The sequence below is a fragment of the Eptesicus fuscus genome, chromosome 9 (assembly GCF_027574615.1).
Source record: "Eptesicus fuscus isolate TK198812 chromosome 9, DD_ASM_mEF_20220401, whole genome shotgun sequence".
NCBI classification, from domain to species: Eukaryota; Metazoa; Chordata; class Mammalia; order Chiroptera; family Vespertilionidae; genus Eptesicus; species Eptesicus fuscus.
In genome coordinates, this window is record NC_072481.1 from 101,004,696 (window position 1) to 101,020,111 (window position 15,416).

Here is a 15,416-nt window from a genome sequence, read left to right on the forward strand (position 1 = left end):
AGCACCTCTTTCCTCATTCCCTCACGCAGCGCGTTAATCTCAGACAGAGTCCCAACAAATAATTCACTGCTGGTCAGGACAGAGCTATCTGGTTCCAGCTGAAGAGGCATGAAGCCCTTCGTCCCGCACCCCAGCCCTTCTCGGTCTGCACCTGCCATGCCAGGCAGCCTTCTGAGCCTGCAGGGAACATGCACCTTTCACTGTGTGCCTACTGTTTGCAGGCTTCATTAGGTACAAGCAGCCCTGTGCAGTAGAAATATGAGGTGAGCCACATTTAAAATGTTCTAAGTGACTTATGAAAAAACGTAACAGTTAAAATTAATTTAATAGACTATGTTTAGAGCAGTTTTGGATTCATAGCAACATTGAGTGTCAAGTACAGAGATTTCCCCTCTGTGCCCTGCCTGCCATGTGCACATCCCCCTCCCCACGCGCCCGCCCCACCGCCAGCCTCCCCCATGAGGCGGAGTCATCTGTCACAGTGAGGGCCCTGCAGGGGCCCAACACTGTCACCCAGAGTCCACAGCTCACACTGGGCTCATTTTCGGTGCTGTACACTCTATGGGTTTGGACAAGTATATAATGACGTGTGTCCACCAGTGTGGTATCATACAAATACTCTCTGCCAATTCATCCCGAATATTTTTCCAAAAGTCCCTATTGAGCCCTAGCTGGTTTGGCTCAGTGGCTAGAGCGTTAGCCTCCGGACTGAAGGATCCCAGGTTCAATTCCAGCCAAGCGCACATGCCCGAGTTGTGGGCTCCATCCCCCGCAGTAGGGGACGTGCAGGAGGCAGCCAAGCAATGATTCTCTCTCATCGTTGATGTTTCTATCTCCCTATCTCTCTTCCTTACTCTCTGAAACCAATAAAAAATATATATTTTTAAAAGTCCCTATTGAAAAGCCATATTAAAGAAAAATAACAGGTGGAATTAAATTTTTTTAATCTTCACTCAAGGATATGTTTTTATTGATTTTTAGAGAGAAAGGAAGGGAGAGGGGAGAGAGAGAGAGAGAGATCCATCAGTTACCTCCCATATATGCCCTGACCTGGGATTGAACCCACAACCTCAGCTCCAACCTGTTACATAGGCAGGGCAACTGATAAAATTAATTTTAATAATACATATTACTTAACCCAACATATCACAAATATTATGTGGCCCCAGCAGCATGTCAAGGACTCCCAAGAGTGGCAAGTGGCTATGGGGCTGGACAGCCAGCTCTGAGGGCAGGCCCTCAGGTGGAGAGCCAGCCAGAGACAGTACTCCTAACTCACGGCTCCCGGGGGCATCTTCCGGTCTCTGCCAGGGGATGGCTGGGGGTGGCAAGTGCTGAGCCCTCCTACAACCTCTTAAGAAAGGCTCTTTGCCCTTAGGGCTGACACGGGACAGTCAGTGCAGCCCGGAGGGAAGACAGAGCAGCGTGCCTTACTCCCAGCTGCCTGGGAAGAAGGCACCTGCCCATCCTCAGGCCTGCAGTGGTGCGCTGTCCCAGCCTGAAGACAGCCAGACCCATCAGGGAAAGAGCCCACGCACAGGCCTAGAGCTGTCTGGAATCCCTGCACCCACTCAACCTGGCTGAGCTCAGTGCAACGGGAGCCAGACTGGTCCTCACAAGGCCTCTGGGAGGGCTGGAAACACTTCAGAATAAAGAGAAGAGTCAGTAGCAGGCTGACTGGTTATTTTTAGTTATCTGACTCCTCCCAGGACATTCTGAAGCCATTTGCTTTGGCTGGACTTTAAAGAGGTACAAAGAACACAGATTCCAGCAATGATATGTCATCGGGCCTCACTGTCCCCCTCACGGTGAGGTCCAGTGGATCCACACTGTAACCTGCCCCCACTGAAGCCACATCTCCTACTCCAACAGCCCAATTCACTTGGATGCAACCGCATGTCCTGTTAAAGAGCAGGTCCTGGCTCATGTGGCTTTTCTGCGGAGGGCAGGCTCCATTTTAAATTACCCGCCACTCGTCACAAAGCACGTGTGCTGCTCCGGCTCGCACATATCCATGCACCTCTGCTGCTGGTGGGCGTATCTGTCCACCCTCCCCCACTCAACGACACCCCCCAAGGCCTACATGGAAGTGGTAAGGTCTTCCTCTGGGCCCCTGTGTCTGGATGAGATCAACAGGAAACCAGTGGAATGAATGAAGAGGTTGCCCTCCCTAACGGGTGGTGGGCGTCACCCAGTCAGCCGAAGGCCTGCTGCTGAGCGGTAAGCAGCACTCTGTGATGGAACAGGCCTTGCTCAGCTCTCTGCCTCCTGATACCTGCTGGAAGGTGAAGTTCTCAGACAGCGGGGTGCTGCCACTCACTAGCTGTGTGACCCTGAGCAAATGACTGAACCTCTTTAGACCTCCATTTACTCTTGTATACAATGGGGATGAAAACAGTACCTGGTGCGAAGGGACAGAGTGGTTTAGTACAACAACAAAGCTCTTATCACAGGGCCTTGCACACAGTAAGCTCTCAAGTTCAGAAAACAGGAGGAGGCTCCCAATAAGGGGCATGTGGCCCTTCAGTATGTGACATGATTCTGAGCACAAGCAGTCTGTTTTTAAAGAAATGAAGAAAATGTGGGCCTTCCATACTGTGATCATTTATGCTGGACCCTGTCCACCCTCTTCTCTTAATGAAGCCTCACTGACCCCTGTTGTCAGGGCCCCAAGAACGGCTCTTCAATGTCCCCACTAATTTATTCATTCATTCATTGAATCCGTATTTATTGGGTTATGTGCAATGTCCCAGGCACTGCTCTAAGCTGGGGATACAACGAAGTACTAATTGTACATTAATCCTCACCTTCACAGAGCTTACATTTCAGTGGGAAGAGAACAAGAATAATCAAAATGAGTGAATATGGGATCTTAGAAAATAGGGCTATGGAAAGCATAAAGCAGGGTAGGGAAAGGTTGTAATTTTCAGTAGCATGGGGAGAGCAAGCCTCGTGGAGAGGGTGACATGGGAACAGAGACCCACGTGTCTTAAAGGAGCAGCAGGGTGGGCTCTTGGACATCCGGAAGCAGAGTGTCTGGGGGAAACGGATCAGCGAGTTCAGAGGCCCCAATACAATGGCTTGGCAATAACGCTTTTCCCCGTCCGACTTCCCTGACGCTTCAGGCAAGGACAGGGCCTGTGGTTTGTTCACTTCTTGCCCCACGGCACTAGCATATGATTTTGGCATGTTTTTGTAGATGCCCTTTATCAGACTGTGAACTGATTCTCTTCTATTCCTGGTTTGCTGTAAATTTTTCTCATGAATAGTGTTGCTACTCTGCACCTATGGGGATTTTACGGCTTTTCCTCTTCATTCTGTTGATACGGTGAATTATACTGATTCCTTTGTTAATGTTAAATTAAACCTGCATTCCTGGGATTTACCCCAGTTGGTCATGATACATTATCCTTTTTTATATTTTCCTGGAATTGATGTGCTAGTATTTTGTTAAGGAATTTTGTGCTTTTGGTCTATGGATTTCTTTTACTGGTAATGTATTTGCCTGGTTTGCAATCAGTGTAATGTTGGCCTTATAAAAATGATCTAGGCCAGTGGTCAGCAAACTCATTAGTCAACAGAGCCAAATATCAACAGTACAACGATTGAAATTTGAGAGCCAATATTTTTAAACTTAAACTATATAGGTAAGTACATTGTTATTAACTTAATTAGGGTACTCCTAAGCTGGCCTTTGCTAAAAACTCAAGGGGCCAAAGAGCTGTATGTGGCTCGTGAGCCGCAGTTTGCTGACCACTGATCTAGGAAATGATCATTCCTTCTCTCCTTCCTGAGTTTATAAAGGACTTGTACTACTATCCTATATAATGAAGAGGTAATATGCAAATTGACCGTCACTCCAACACACAAGATGGCCACTCCCATGTGGTCAAAGTTGGCCACCCCCAAGTGGACACAAGATGGCTGCTACAAGATGGCCGGCAGGGGAGGGCAATTATGGGCAATCAGGCCAGCAGGGGAGGGCAGTTGGGGGGGACCCAGGCCTGCAGGGGAGGGCAATTGGTGGGGTGGACCAGGCCAGCAGGGGAGGGTAGTTGGGGGCGACCAGGCCAGCAGGGGAGGGCAGTTGGGGGGGTGAACAGGCCTGCAGGGGAGGGTAGTTGGGGGCGACCAGGCCAGCAGGGGAGGGAAGTTGGGGGGGTGAACAGGCCTACAAGGAGGGGCAGTTGGGGGGGTGAACAGGCCTGCAGGGGAGTGCAGTTGGGGGCGACCAGACTGGCAGGGGAGGGCAGTTGACGGGGACCAGGCCTGCAGGGGAGGGCAATGAGGGGTGACCAGACCAGTAGGGGAGGGCAGTTAGGGGTGACCAGGATGACATGGGAAGGCAGTTAGGGACAATCAGGCTGGCAGGGGAGTGGTTAGGGGGTGATAAGGCTGGCAGGCAGAAGCGGTTAGGGGAAATCAGGTAGGCAGGCAGGCGAGCGGTTTGGAGCCAGCAGTTACTGAAAGAGGTAATGTATTTGATTGTGAGAGGGATCCCAGATTAGAGAGGGTGCAGGCTGGGCTGAGGGACATGGATGGACACACACACACACACACACACACACACACACTGTGCACGAATTTCGTGCTCTGGGCCTCTAGTTTCTTCATAAATGTTCAAAGAATTTACAGGTAAGGCCATCTGGAATTAGAGTTTTCTTTATGGGAAGGTTTGTAATTATAAACTTTACCAAATGTCCTAAATGGAAAAAAAGGCACCAAATGTCCTAAATGGGAAAAAAGAAAGAAAAACAAAAAAAGGCCTTTCCAAGTGTTTTCAGAACCATCCCCAAAGTCCTACACAGGCGGTGGGCCCAGGACACGACCTCACAGCTGGGAGACTGAGGCTCAAAGCCGGCCACTCAGCAATGTCGCCTTCTTTCCGCTCATCATTATCACTCACATCCCACCATGACCTCCACCCAGACCACAGCAGCTCCCTTCAAGCACCACGCCCAGGGTATATCCGCCCTCTCTCACACACACAAACATCTAACAGCTCAACGAACAGGTGAGGGAGGCCAATGCACACACACGGGTGTCATTCCTGTAGGGGACCTGTGCTTGGTTTGGGTGGCCCGGCCTCCACTCACCTCTTTCAGTAACAGTGCTCAGATTTTTCTGTGGGTGCCATCTCTTCTCCACTCTCAGACCATGAGCCCCAGAGTACTCAAACTGCTTTGGACACTAGGAAGCAGGTACCTGGGGCCTGGGAGTCAGCTGTGTGTTCCCCTGGTTTGCCAGGGTTCAGAACCAAGCATGTGCCCCACTAGACTTGACTCTGGGGGCTGCAGGGCTGGAATTGTTTTCTTGCTACCCCAGGAGAGCACCTGGCTGAAGTCAAGACCTGAGGACTGAGAGAACAAGTCCTGCTGAGAAGCCCCTGCAACACAGATGCCCAAAACAAATTCTTCCTGGCCTTCAGGTTTATGAGCCAGAACAACATGCCATTGTTTTGTTTAAGCTATTGTGGTTTGAGTTTCCTGTTACATACAGTCAGAAGAATCTAGACAAATGACATCCCCCTGACGGAATTCTGTTAAGGTTCATTGCCTTATTTCATTCAAACTGCTGGTACTATATTTTTTTTTAAAGAAAAAACCTTTCATTTATTACCTGCTTATTATGTGTCAGTCACAGAATGAAACACATCTCAAATATTTCATTTTAATTCTATTAAAACCCCATTTGGTACACAAGGAAACCTCTGCATGATAAGTAATCTGCCCACATTCATACTCCTAGAAAAATGCCTCAGTCCAGCCTGGCTCTCGACCCCTGGTCTGGACATTGTCCCACTCCCTTGTGCTGAAGACACATAGATTATTCAAAATAAGGACAAAGGGAGAAACCAAGATGGTGGCATAGGTAAACACCTAAACTGCGGCCTCGCACAACCACTTCAAAACTACAACTAAAAGGCAAAACAGACATCATCCAGAACCACAGGAAGGCTGGCTGAGTGGAAATTATACAACTAGAAGGAAAGAGAAAAGCACACTGAGACTCCGAGGAGCTGCAGGAGGCAGAGGTACTGAGACGCGCGGAGAGGGCGGGCTGCTGAGTGTGTGGCTGGCTTTCTAAAGCAGGAAGGAGACAAAAAGCTCCCGACTGCACTGAACTCCAGTTCTGGGCGAGACTCTGGGGACCCAGACTCATACGGGGAGAAACTGGGCTGTCTGGCAGTGGGCGGAACTCGAGGGCGGCTTTCTCTCAGAGGTGCGTGCAGCGATTACAACAGGACACTGAGACACAGGGGCCTATTAGGGCAGGGCTGACGGTAAGCCATTGCTGTCTGCTCTGCCCTGAGACTCCGCTCCATCTAAGCTGAGCACAGAGGCTTTTGCAAGTCTTGTCTCATAAGGATGTCTCCAGCACAGAAGTTCTCTCAGTGTAGACACTGCTGATCCTCACAGCCAGTTGGCATGGAGGTCAATTCCTCCCAGGGATACCAACAACAATCAAGGCTTAACCCTTTGCACTTGCTTGATTTTTTCTCGATTCCTTTATTCTACTCAGGACTTAATTTTTTAAATACCCCAGATTTTACAAAGTGCGGCAGTAGAATAAAAAACTGGAGTTTCTTTTCATACAAACTTATTTATTTGGATTTTTTTATATTTCAAATTATTGATACATTCAAAGAGTATAAAAAGAGCTGCTACCGATGCTAACCGTGTCGAGTCACACTCGACATCCGAGTGCAAAAGGTTAACTACAACAAGACTGTACACACAGCCCACAAAGGGGTGCACCAAGAGTGTCTACCTCAGGTAACTGGGGAGGCTGAGCCACTGGGCCCTATAGGACACCTAGCACACAAAGCTACCCTACCAACTCAGGGAAGCAGCAAAAATGCGAAGACAAAGAAACAGATCACAAATGAAAGAAATGGAGGAAAGCAAACGACTGGATATAGAGTTCAAAACCACGGTTATAAGGTTTTTCAAGAATTTTCTAGAAAAGGCCGATAAATTTAGCAAGACCCTCGAGGATATGAAAAAGGACCAACTAGAAATTAAGCATACACTGACTGAATAAAAAAATATTATACAGAGATCTAACAGCAGACTAGAGGACCGCAAGAATCAAGTCAAAGATTTGAAATACAAAGAAGCAAAAAACACTCAACCAGAAAAGAAAAAAGAAATCCAAAAATATGAAGATAGTGTAAGGAGCCTCTGGGACAACTTCAAACATACCAACATCAGAATTATGGGGGTGCCAGAAGAAGAGAGAGAGCAAGATATTGAAAACCTATTTGAAGAAATAATGACCGAAAACTTCCCCCACCTGGTGAAAGAAATAGACTTACAAGTCCAGGAAGCGCAGAGAACCCCAAACAAAAGGAATCCAAAGAGGACCACACCAAGACACATCATAATTAAAATGCCAAGAGCAAAAGACAAAGAGAGAATATTAAAAGCAGCAAGAGAAAAACAGTTAGTTACCTACAAGGGAGCACCCATACGACTGTCAGCTGATTTCTCAACAGAAATTATGCAGGCCAGATGGGAGTGGCAAGAAATATTCAAAGTGATGAATAGCAAGAACCTACAACCAAGATTACTCTACCCAGCAAAGCTATCATTCAGAATTGAAGGGCAGATAAAGAGCTTCACAGATAAGAAAAAGCTAAAGGAGTTCATCACCGCCAAACCAGTATTATATGAAATGCTGAAAGGTATTCTTTAAGAAGAGGAAGAAGAAGAAAAAGGTAAAGATAAAAATTATGAACAACAAATACATATCTATCAACAAGTGAATCTAAAAATCAAGTGAATAAAAATCTGATGAACAGAATAAACTGGTGAATATAATAGAATCAGGGGCATAGAAAGGGAGTGGACTGACAATTCTCAGGGGTAAAGGGGTGTGGGGGTGCGGGAAGAGACTGGACAAAAATCGTACACCTATGGATGAGGACAGTGGGGGGAGGGTAAGGGCAGAGGGTGGGGTGGGAACTGGGTGGAGGGGAGCTATGGGGGGGGAAAAAGGAACAACTGTAATAATCTGAACAATAAAGATTTATTTTTAAAAACAATAATAAAGACAAAGGCCTCCCACCCCTGTCCACAGGGAGGGACCAGCTTCCAAACCTGGGCAGAAAATAGCCTTAACCTCTTCCTCAAACACCTCACACCCCACATGTATCCTTGACACTGTTTTTCAAGTGGCACTAACTGTTTTAAAACCCTCTTGAAGGAACGAGGTAAACCAACTGTTAGCTGAGAAGTGCTGGCTCATTTCCTCTTGCCTCCCAGGTCTGAGCTGGCTCTAGAGCCAGTGGCCTGGTTTTGAAAGCGGCTCTGTCGCTGTCTGTGAGGCTCCTGGTCTCTGGCTCCCATTTGTGCCGTGGAAGTCAGTCATTCCTACCAGTGTTACGGTTTGTTTTTAGGGTGAAGTGGGGGATAATATGCAAAGAGATTAGCAGAAAAAAACTGGTTCTGCTATTTTGGTCCCCTCTGCCACACCCCTCCTACAATATTCCAAGCCCCTGCCTCTGGACACGTGCCTCTGGCCACAGGGCAGCGTCCCTCTGCCAGCCTTTCCCCACCTTTGGGCCCTTGCTGTATGCTGCCCTCCTGGATCCAGTCACATCCAGGTAACCCTTATATCCTCTCCTTATGGTTCCCTTTGAACTGATTCTTCTTTATAGAAACAGTACTTTAAAGGAAACCTGTATCAATTCTGTAAATAGAAAGCTGCTAGCGTTTGCCATACATCTGCAGTGACCATAAAAACAAGGTAAGTCAAAACAACGTTACAGATTCTGGGAAGGGGGAGTGGAGGCACTGCTGCCTGCAAAGGTTCTGAGCCATCATCGGCCTGCTCCCTCTGAAGACAGACAAACATTAAAGGTGTTGAGGAAAGTAGAATGGTGGCTGCAGGGGCTGGAAGGAAGGGGTGAGGGGTTGGTGGCTGATGAGTATAGTTTCAACGGGGCACCAATGAAAGAGTCCTGGAGATGGACGGCGGTGATGGCTGCACACAGTACGAATGTACTCAATGCCACCGAACCGGGCACGTAAAAATGCTTAAGAAGTTAAATTTTATGCTATGTATATTTTACTGCAATTTTTTAAAGAAAAAAATACAAACAACATATTGGAACCAGAAATAAACGTTTATTTTGAGGAACTCTAAAGGACTGACACTGAATTTTGAAAGGGTAAAGCTTTCCCAATCTTCACGTCACATAAGGCCCTCGAACACACAGAACGTGCCTGGCGCCCTGGGAGGACGGGGAGCCCGGACAGGGAGGTTCGGGCCAGAAAGCCACAGGGAGAGGAAAAGGTGAGAGCTGTGCCAAGGGGAGGGGGGGGGGCAGTGGAAGTGACAGCCCACCCTCTGTCCACCTGCAGGTCCAGCCCCTCCTGGGCAGTCAGGGCCTGCAGGCCGGAAGATGAGCAGAATGGGGAACCAAGAAACGAAGCAGGAAGTAACAACCCGGGCACCAGGTCAACTGAAAGGAACACACACTTCAGGCACCTCCCTCTCCGGGTCTCAGGAAGGGAGTTTAGCAAGGCCCCCCCAGTCCTGCAGGAACTAAAGCTGCAGGCAGCCCCCAGGCCAGATGCAGAGGGGAGAGCAAGGCCCAGAGAACCAGTCCCAGGCTAATGCCACACAACTCCTGACCCTGACCACGCCCTTCCTGTCTCCTAACCATAGGCCACAAGGCCCCTCCGGCCCGGCCCCTGCCCACCTCTCTAACCTCACCTCCCAACACCACTCCCCTCACCAAACCTGCTTGTTTGTGCTCTTCCAACAAGCCCGGTAACCACCCCCCACCCACCCCCGGGACCGCTGCACTTGCCGCTCCCTCCCGTTGGTCCCACTCAGGTTCCAGTGCAGCCCCAGCGGCTCCTCCTGGTTTCCCTCTACATAATCACACCCGTCTCCGCAGCTCCACACAGCACGCTGCTCATGCCCTCAGAGACTCACCACTAGGAACGTGGCCTGTACTTCCTGTTTATGCTCCAGAAAAGCAGGGTCTCCTCTGCTTGTCCAGTGTCACCCCCGGGACCTGGAGTGGTGCCTGGCTCATATAGTCACAAATATTCATGACCTACCTGTTAAGTGAATCCCTAGCCCTCAACTGTGAATATGCTGCCCTGGGCACTCGGCCAGGACAGCTCTTCACATGAGCACTGTCCGGGGACCTGCGGGCACGTGGCATCTCTGCCAAAAGTAACACCAAATACGACCCCCAGTGAGAACACACAAACACCATTCCAAGACCCCGCAGAAGCAAGGAGGAGTGAGACTAGTCTGAGTGTGAAGGATGAACAGTGCCCACAAATGGGGTGTCAAGGGAAAAACACTCCAGACCAGGGGACCAGAAGCACAGGCCACAGAAGGCCCAAGAATGGGTGCAGAAGTTGCAAACTGGTCAGCCTCCAGATGAATCAAGCCCACTTTTTGTAAGCTTCCACATTGTAAACGTTTTATTTTAATGTCAGAGCCTGATTAGCCAGTTCCCGTCAGGCCTACTGCCTCACCTGTCCAGCTTCCAACATGTGAACTACTCTGCTCTGCAGGCTGAGTCTGTGAACTCAGCAGAAGGTGCTGGAACTGGAGGAGGTTCCAGCTTGGCTCAGCATGTGGCGGGGTCCTGGAAGGAGCCAGAGGAAATTCACCTCACCTCCTCTCCCCACTTCAGCCTGCAAAGTGCTGCACTGCTGTTCCCCCTGCTGGGGGCAGGCAGCGGGACCCGGGAAGGGCCTCTCTCAGGGAAGTGATGGGCTCTCAGATGCGGGGCAGCAAGAACAAAGGGACTGTGGGTCTTTGGCGCCCACTGGTTCTCAATGGGTCACCTGGCACACTCCAAGGACAAGCTCCACTGTACAGGGCCCCTGCAGCAGAAGGGGTCCCACTTGCCTCCCCAGCCACCCTTACCCTTGTGGCTGAGAAGTGCCGGGCTGTGGTGAGAGGGTGCACCTAGCTCAGGACCAAGCCTGGCAAGCACATCAGGCAGCTCCATGTCTCCGGCCGCCTGTGCACAACTCGATTCAGTGCGCACTGTGTACGCCCTGCCAGGTGCCAGGTGCTTCTCACCAGGCAGGCCCGCCCCCGCCCCTCAGCTGTGGGAAGTACTGCTGCTCCGTTTACACCCACAACCCTGTCCAGTCAAACACCCTTGGCCATGAGGCTCCAACCAGAGGCCTGGGAGCTGCACACACCCCTCCCCTCAGGAGCAGCCAATGGCTGGCTGGTTGGGTAAAAAGTTCAGCTTGGTTTCCCCCTCACCTCAAGAGAGGACAACCTGCGTGCAAGTCAACTCCAGAGGGTCCCGTGGATCAGCCCAAGGCTAGACCTTCTCTGAGACCACATCCTCACTCATCGCCCTTCCCTAGTCCCCTCCTCGGCAAAGAGCCCTTTTGATGAGCCACGCACACTAAATCCCTGTCTTGAGCTCTGCTTCTGGGAAACCAGACTAAGACACTCACTTTCTCCAAGCCAGGGCAGCCCACGGAAGAATCCAGAAATCCTTGGACTTCAACCGAAAGAAAAGAATAAGCAGAAAATGTAACATCTACCTAGCAGAATAGTGCTCAGACACTGAATACCTAGGGAGATTTTGAAACAGCATAGAAAAGTACTTGGACTTTAATTTTAGCTGGTGGTTGGAAGAGAAAGAGGTCACCAAGTGGCCTAAATACTAGGTTTGAGATAAGAGGGGAAAAATAATGATTAAAAGTTTCCTTTTAATGGTGACTGATTGATTGTATTACAGTTGAAGAATTATGGAAACTGAAATGGTGACTGATTGATTGTATTACAGTTGAAGAATTTAATGGAAACTGAAATGGTGACTGATTGATTGTATTACAGTTGAAGAATTATGATAGATTACTCTTTCCACAATTTTCCACATAATGTAATTTTTGTATAAAACGTATCTTTAAAAAGGACCTAATGAAATATACTCTATGGAGCATTTTCAATCACACAAAATATTTAAAAAGAATCAGGAACCTGTCACATAACCAGCAATGCTGAGTCTAATTGGAGGGATTCAATTAGTCTGGCAAATTAGCCAGAGGCTGAAGTTCCTGAATGGGGTAGAACTGGAAGCGTCCTATGTCCTAGGGCCGTGGTCGGCAAACTCATCAGTCCACAGAGCCAAATACCAACAGCACAACGACTGGAATTTCTTTGGAGAGCCATATTTTTAAAACTTGAACTTCTAAAGCCACTTCTTCAAAATGGACTCGCCCAGGCCCTGGTAGTTTGTGGAAGAGCCACACTCAAGGGGCCAAAGAGCCGCACGTGGCTCGCGAGCTGCCGTTTGCCGACCACGGTCCTATGGGATCTTGCTCAACTCCCAGACCCATCACACTGCAGGACATCACAGACAGCAGGCTCCTCTCTGAGGCTCAGACTAAAACATAGGCAGTTCAGACTAGCTGATCTCTGTGGTTCCTCTGGCCCTAAAACTGTCCAATTATTTGATGCTGTAAAATCAAGAAACAGGAGGACAAAACCGTTTCTTGGCTCGGGCATGTGATTTCAGTAAATTTGGAGCTTGACCTCAAATTCTATGGCTAAGCAAAAGTAACTCCAAGGTTCCGGAGAGTTTACGCTTTCTGTGTGTTTCCTCACAGAGACTTAACAATGAGCTCCTTGGATGCAGAGGGCATTTCCTCCCAGGTTTAGATTACTGCAGACATACAGCTTGTCTGCATGCCAACTAAACCAGCGATTTTCAACCAGTGTGCCAAAAGAAGTTTTAAAACATGCAACATGTGACTCTTTAGTCAGGGGCAATGACTTATTTTCCCTTAGATTGTTAAATAAAAATAAAAATAAAAAATGACAACAGTAAATACAACAATAGCCATCTGGTGTGAATCAAAATTATACCTATTTTTTACCAGATTGGCAAAAAATATATATTTTGTTGTGCCACAGAATTTTAGTAATTAGTTTATGTGTACCATGAGATGAAAAAGGTGGAAAATCACTGAACTAAACAATAGATGATAAAGCTAGGAAAGCACTACTAAAAATGAAGAAAGCATTTCAGCACTTGACTGATGGAAGATTTTCCTGTGAAGGGGAAACCATAACCACCAAACACCTGAGGAGACGCGTAGGATGAGCAGTCACACACTTGCAATAAAAACTATGGATCAGATGCAAAACACGTTATAGCTCAGTTAAAGCTTTTCTGATGCGCCAGAGACTAAGTCTGTTGTTTTTCCCCCTCCCTCCTAAGAAGCTATAACAAGTAAATTAAAATAACCCTAGTCTATCTGCTCCATTCAGAATAAAATGCAGTTAGAAAACACACACAAAAAAGATTGTTACTTCGGGGAGAGGGGAGTTACAGTTAAAGAAGCTCAGAGGAAGTAGCATACAAATACATCCAAAAGGACTCCTATGAAGCCAGCTGGGTTTTTTGTTGTTGTTGTTGTTGTTGTCTTTTAATATATTTTATTGATTTTTTACAGAGAGGAAGGGAGAGGGATAGAGAGTTAGAGAGTTAGAAACATCGATCAGCCGCCTCCTGCACACCCCCCACCGGGGATGTGCCCACAACCAAGGCACATGCCCCTGTCCGGAATCGAACCTGGGACCCCTCAGTCCACAGGCCCACGCTCCATCCAGAGCCAAACCAGCCAGGGCAAGCCAGCCGTTTTTAATAACCAGCTTCCTCTTTCTCACCAATATATTAAGAGAACAGACAACTTCAACCAGAGAGTGAGCATGTATCTCCTGCAAACCATGAACAGCTAAACTTCCCACACAAGACAAGGCCCTAGACTGGGATATAGAAACTTAAAGCTAAAGATCAGCCTCTGACAGCCGGCCAGAAACAAGACCTTGCAGGCACAGAAGACACTAAACCCAAAATGCAATTGGCTGACACAGCATGTCCTTATTTTAGGAGTCCAACTTACAGAAAAATAAAAAGGTGCAAGTAAGGAAGAAGGCTGCTCTGGGCACCATACTTGCACAGGCGAATATTCAAACGAACTTAAAATACACACACACTTCTCTGTAATGTGATCCCACCGTTTTAAGCCACAACACAGACTCAGCTTTGAGACTGAAAGTAAGGGAGGAGCCGGACAGGGGACGACCTCCTCCTTTCCATCTCCAGCAAGGCCCACCTTGGCGGGGCCCCAGTCACACCAAGGGCTGTCTCCACCCTGCGAGTAGAAGCGGCATGAATGGTTCCCCACCTGCTGGGTGGAAGGGCTGGACCCCATCACCCTGCCCAGCCAGCAGCCTGGCCAGGTCTCCCTGATGTGGGGAGGGGAGCAGAGCCCTCTGGTTTCATTAGCATCACATCCCCCACAAGGGGTGCAGAATCCCTGATTCCCTGAGAAGCCAGGATGGGAGGTGTCAGACTGAGGCACCATGGCTAACGCCTCTGAGAAACTTGGGCCTGAGTCTGGTGTCAAACAAATCCCCAGTATTTCCTCCGGAGACCTTCATCACAGGTCTATGTTCTTCCCAAAGACGCTGCAAGGACACGATCGGACTCCCACACACGCCTCCACACCTGCACAAGCCGAGTTCCCACCCCACTGAGGGGCCGGGTCTGAGCACCATCGCGAGGCCAGGCAGGGCCTGTGCACCTGCTCCCCGGCACGGACCCGGCCCAGCCGCCCGGGCACATTCCACTCCCCACGGGAGTCCTCGGAGCCTGGTCCCGAGCCAGCACGACCGGGTGGGCCCCTGCTCCGAGGAACCCACAAAAAGCAGGTCACTGCCCGTCAGGCCCGTGCGCCCGGCGCAGAGGCCGTGCACGCCGCCGGGTCGGCCGCCGCACCTGCCGCACGCGGCCCGGAGGAGCGCCCGGCCCCGCCCGCCGCCCGCCCGCCCGGGCCGCGCCTCACCAGCGGTAGCAGCCCTCCGAGGCCTCCAGCGTGAAGTGCACGCGCGTGGCCCGCGTGAAGGGCAGCAGCACTTTGGGGATGTTGAGCTTGGCCGCCGCGGCGGGGCCCAGCGGCAGCAGCACTGCGAGCGCGAGCAGCGGCTGCAGCAGCCCCCGGGCCCGCGCCGCCGTCCGGGCCGGCTCCACCGCCTGCGGCCCGGCTGCCCGCGCCGCCATCCTCGTCCGCTTCACCTCCGGCGACCCGGCTGCCCGCGCCGCCATCCTCGTCCGCTTCACCTCCCGCGACCCGAGCGTCCTCGCGCTCCCCCTCGCGCCGAAGTCCCGCCCGCGCGCCCGGCAGCAGGTGATAAGCGGGAGCGCGAGGGGCGGGGCGGGGGGGGACGGGAGGGGCCGAGCTCACTGCGACCCCGCTCCCGGCCGCGCGGGGCGGAGGGCGGGGCTGGGGTGCGCGCCCGGGCCACGCAGCGCGGGTAGGAGATGGTGCGCGCTCTCAGGGACGAGGTGACGGGAGGAAGGGGAAGGGGGGAGGGGGAGGGGGGAGGGGAGGGGAGGGGAAGGATGC

The 15,416-nt window shown here is 50.4% G+C and overlaps 1 protein-coding gene across 1 annotated transcript in view; it reads right to left on the reverse strand.

Annotated features, from left to right (window-relative positions):
• Positions 1-15,070, reverse strand: part of NUP210 (nucleoporin 210) — a 129,039-nt gene extending 113,969 nt beyond the window's left edge. The window contains exon 1 of the mRNA XM_054721607.1: positions 14,856-15,070. Within this exon, the coding sequence (XP_054577582.1) occupies positions 14,856-15,070 (215 nt within the window). The remainder of the gene's footprint in view (positions 1-14,855) is intronic.
• Between the last annotated feature and the right edge of the window lie 346 nt (positions 15,071-15,416).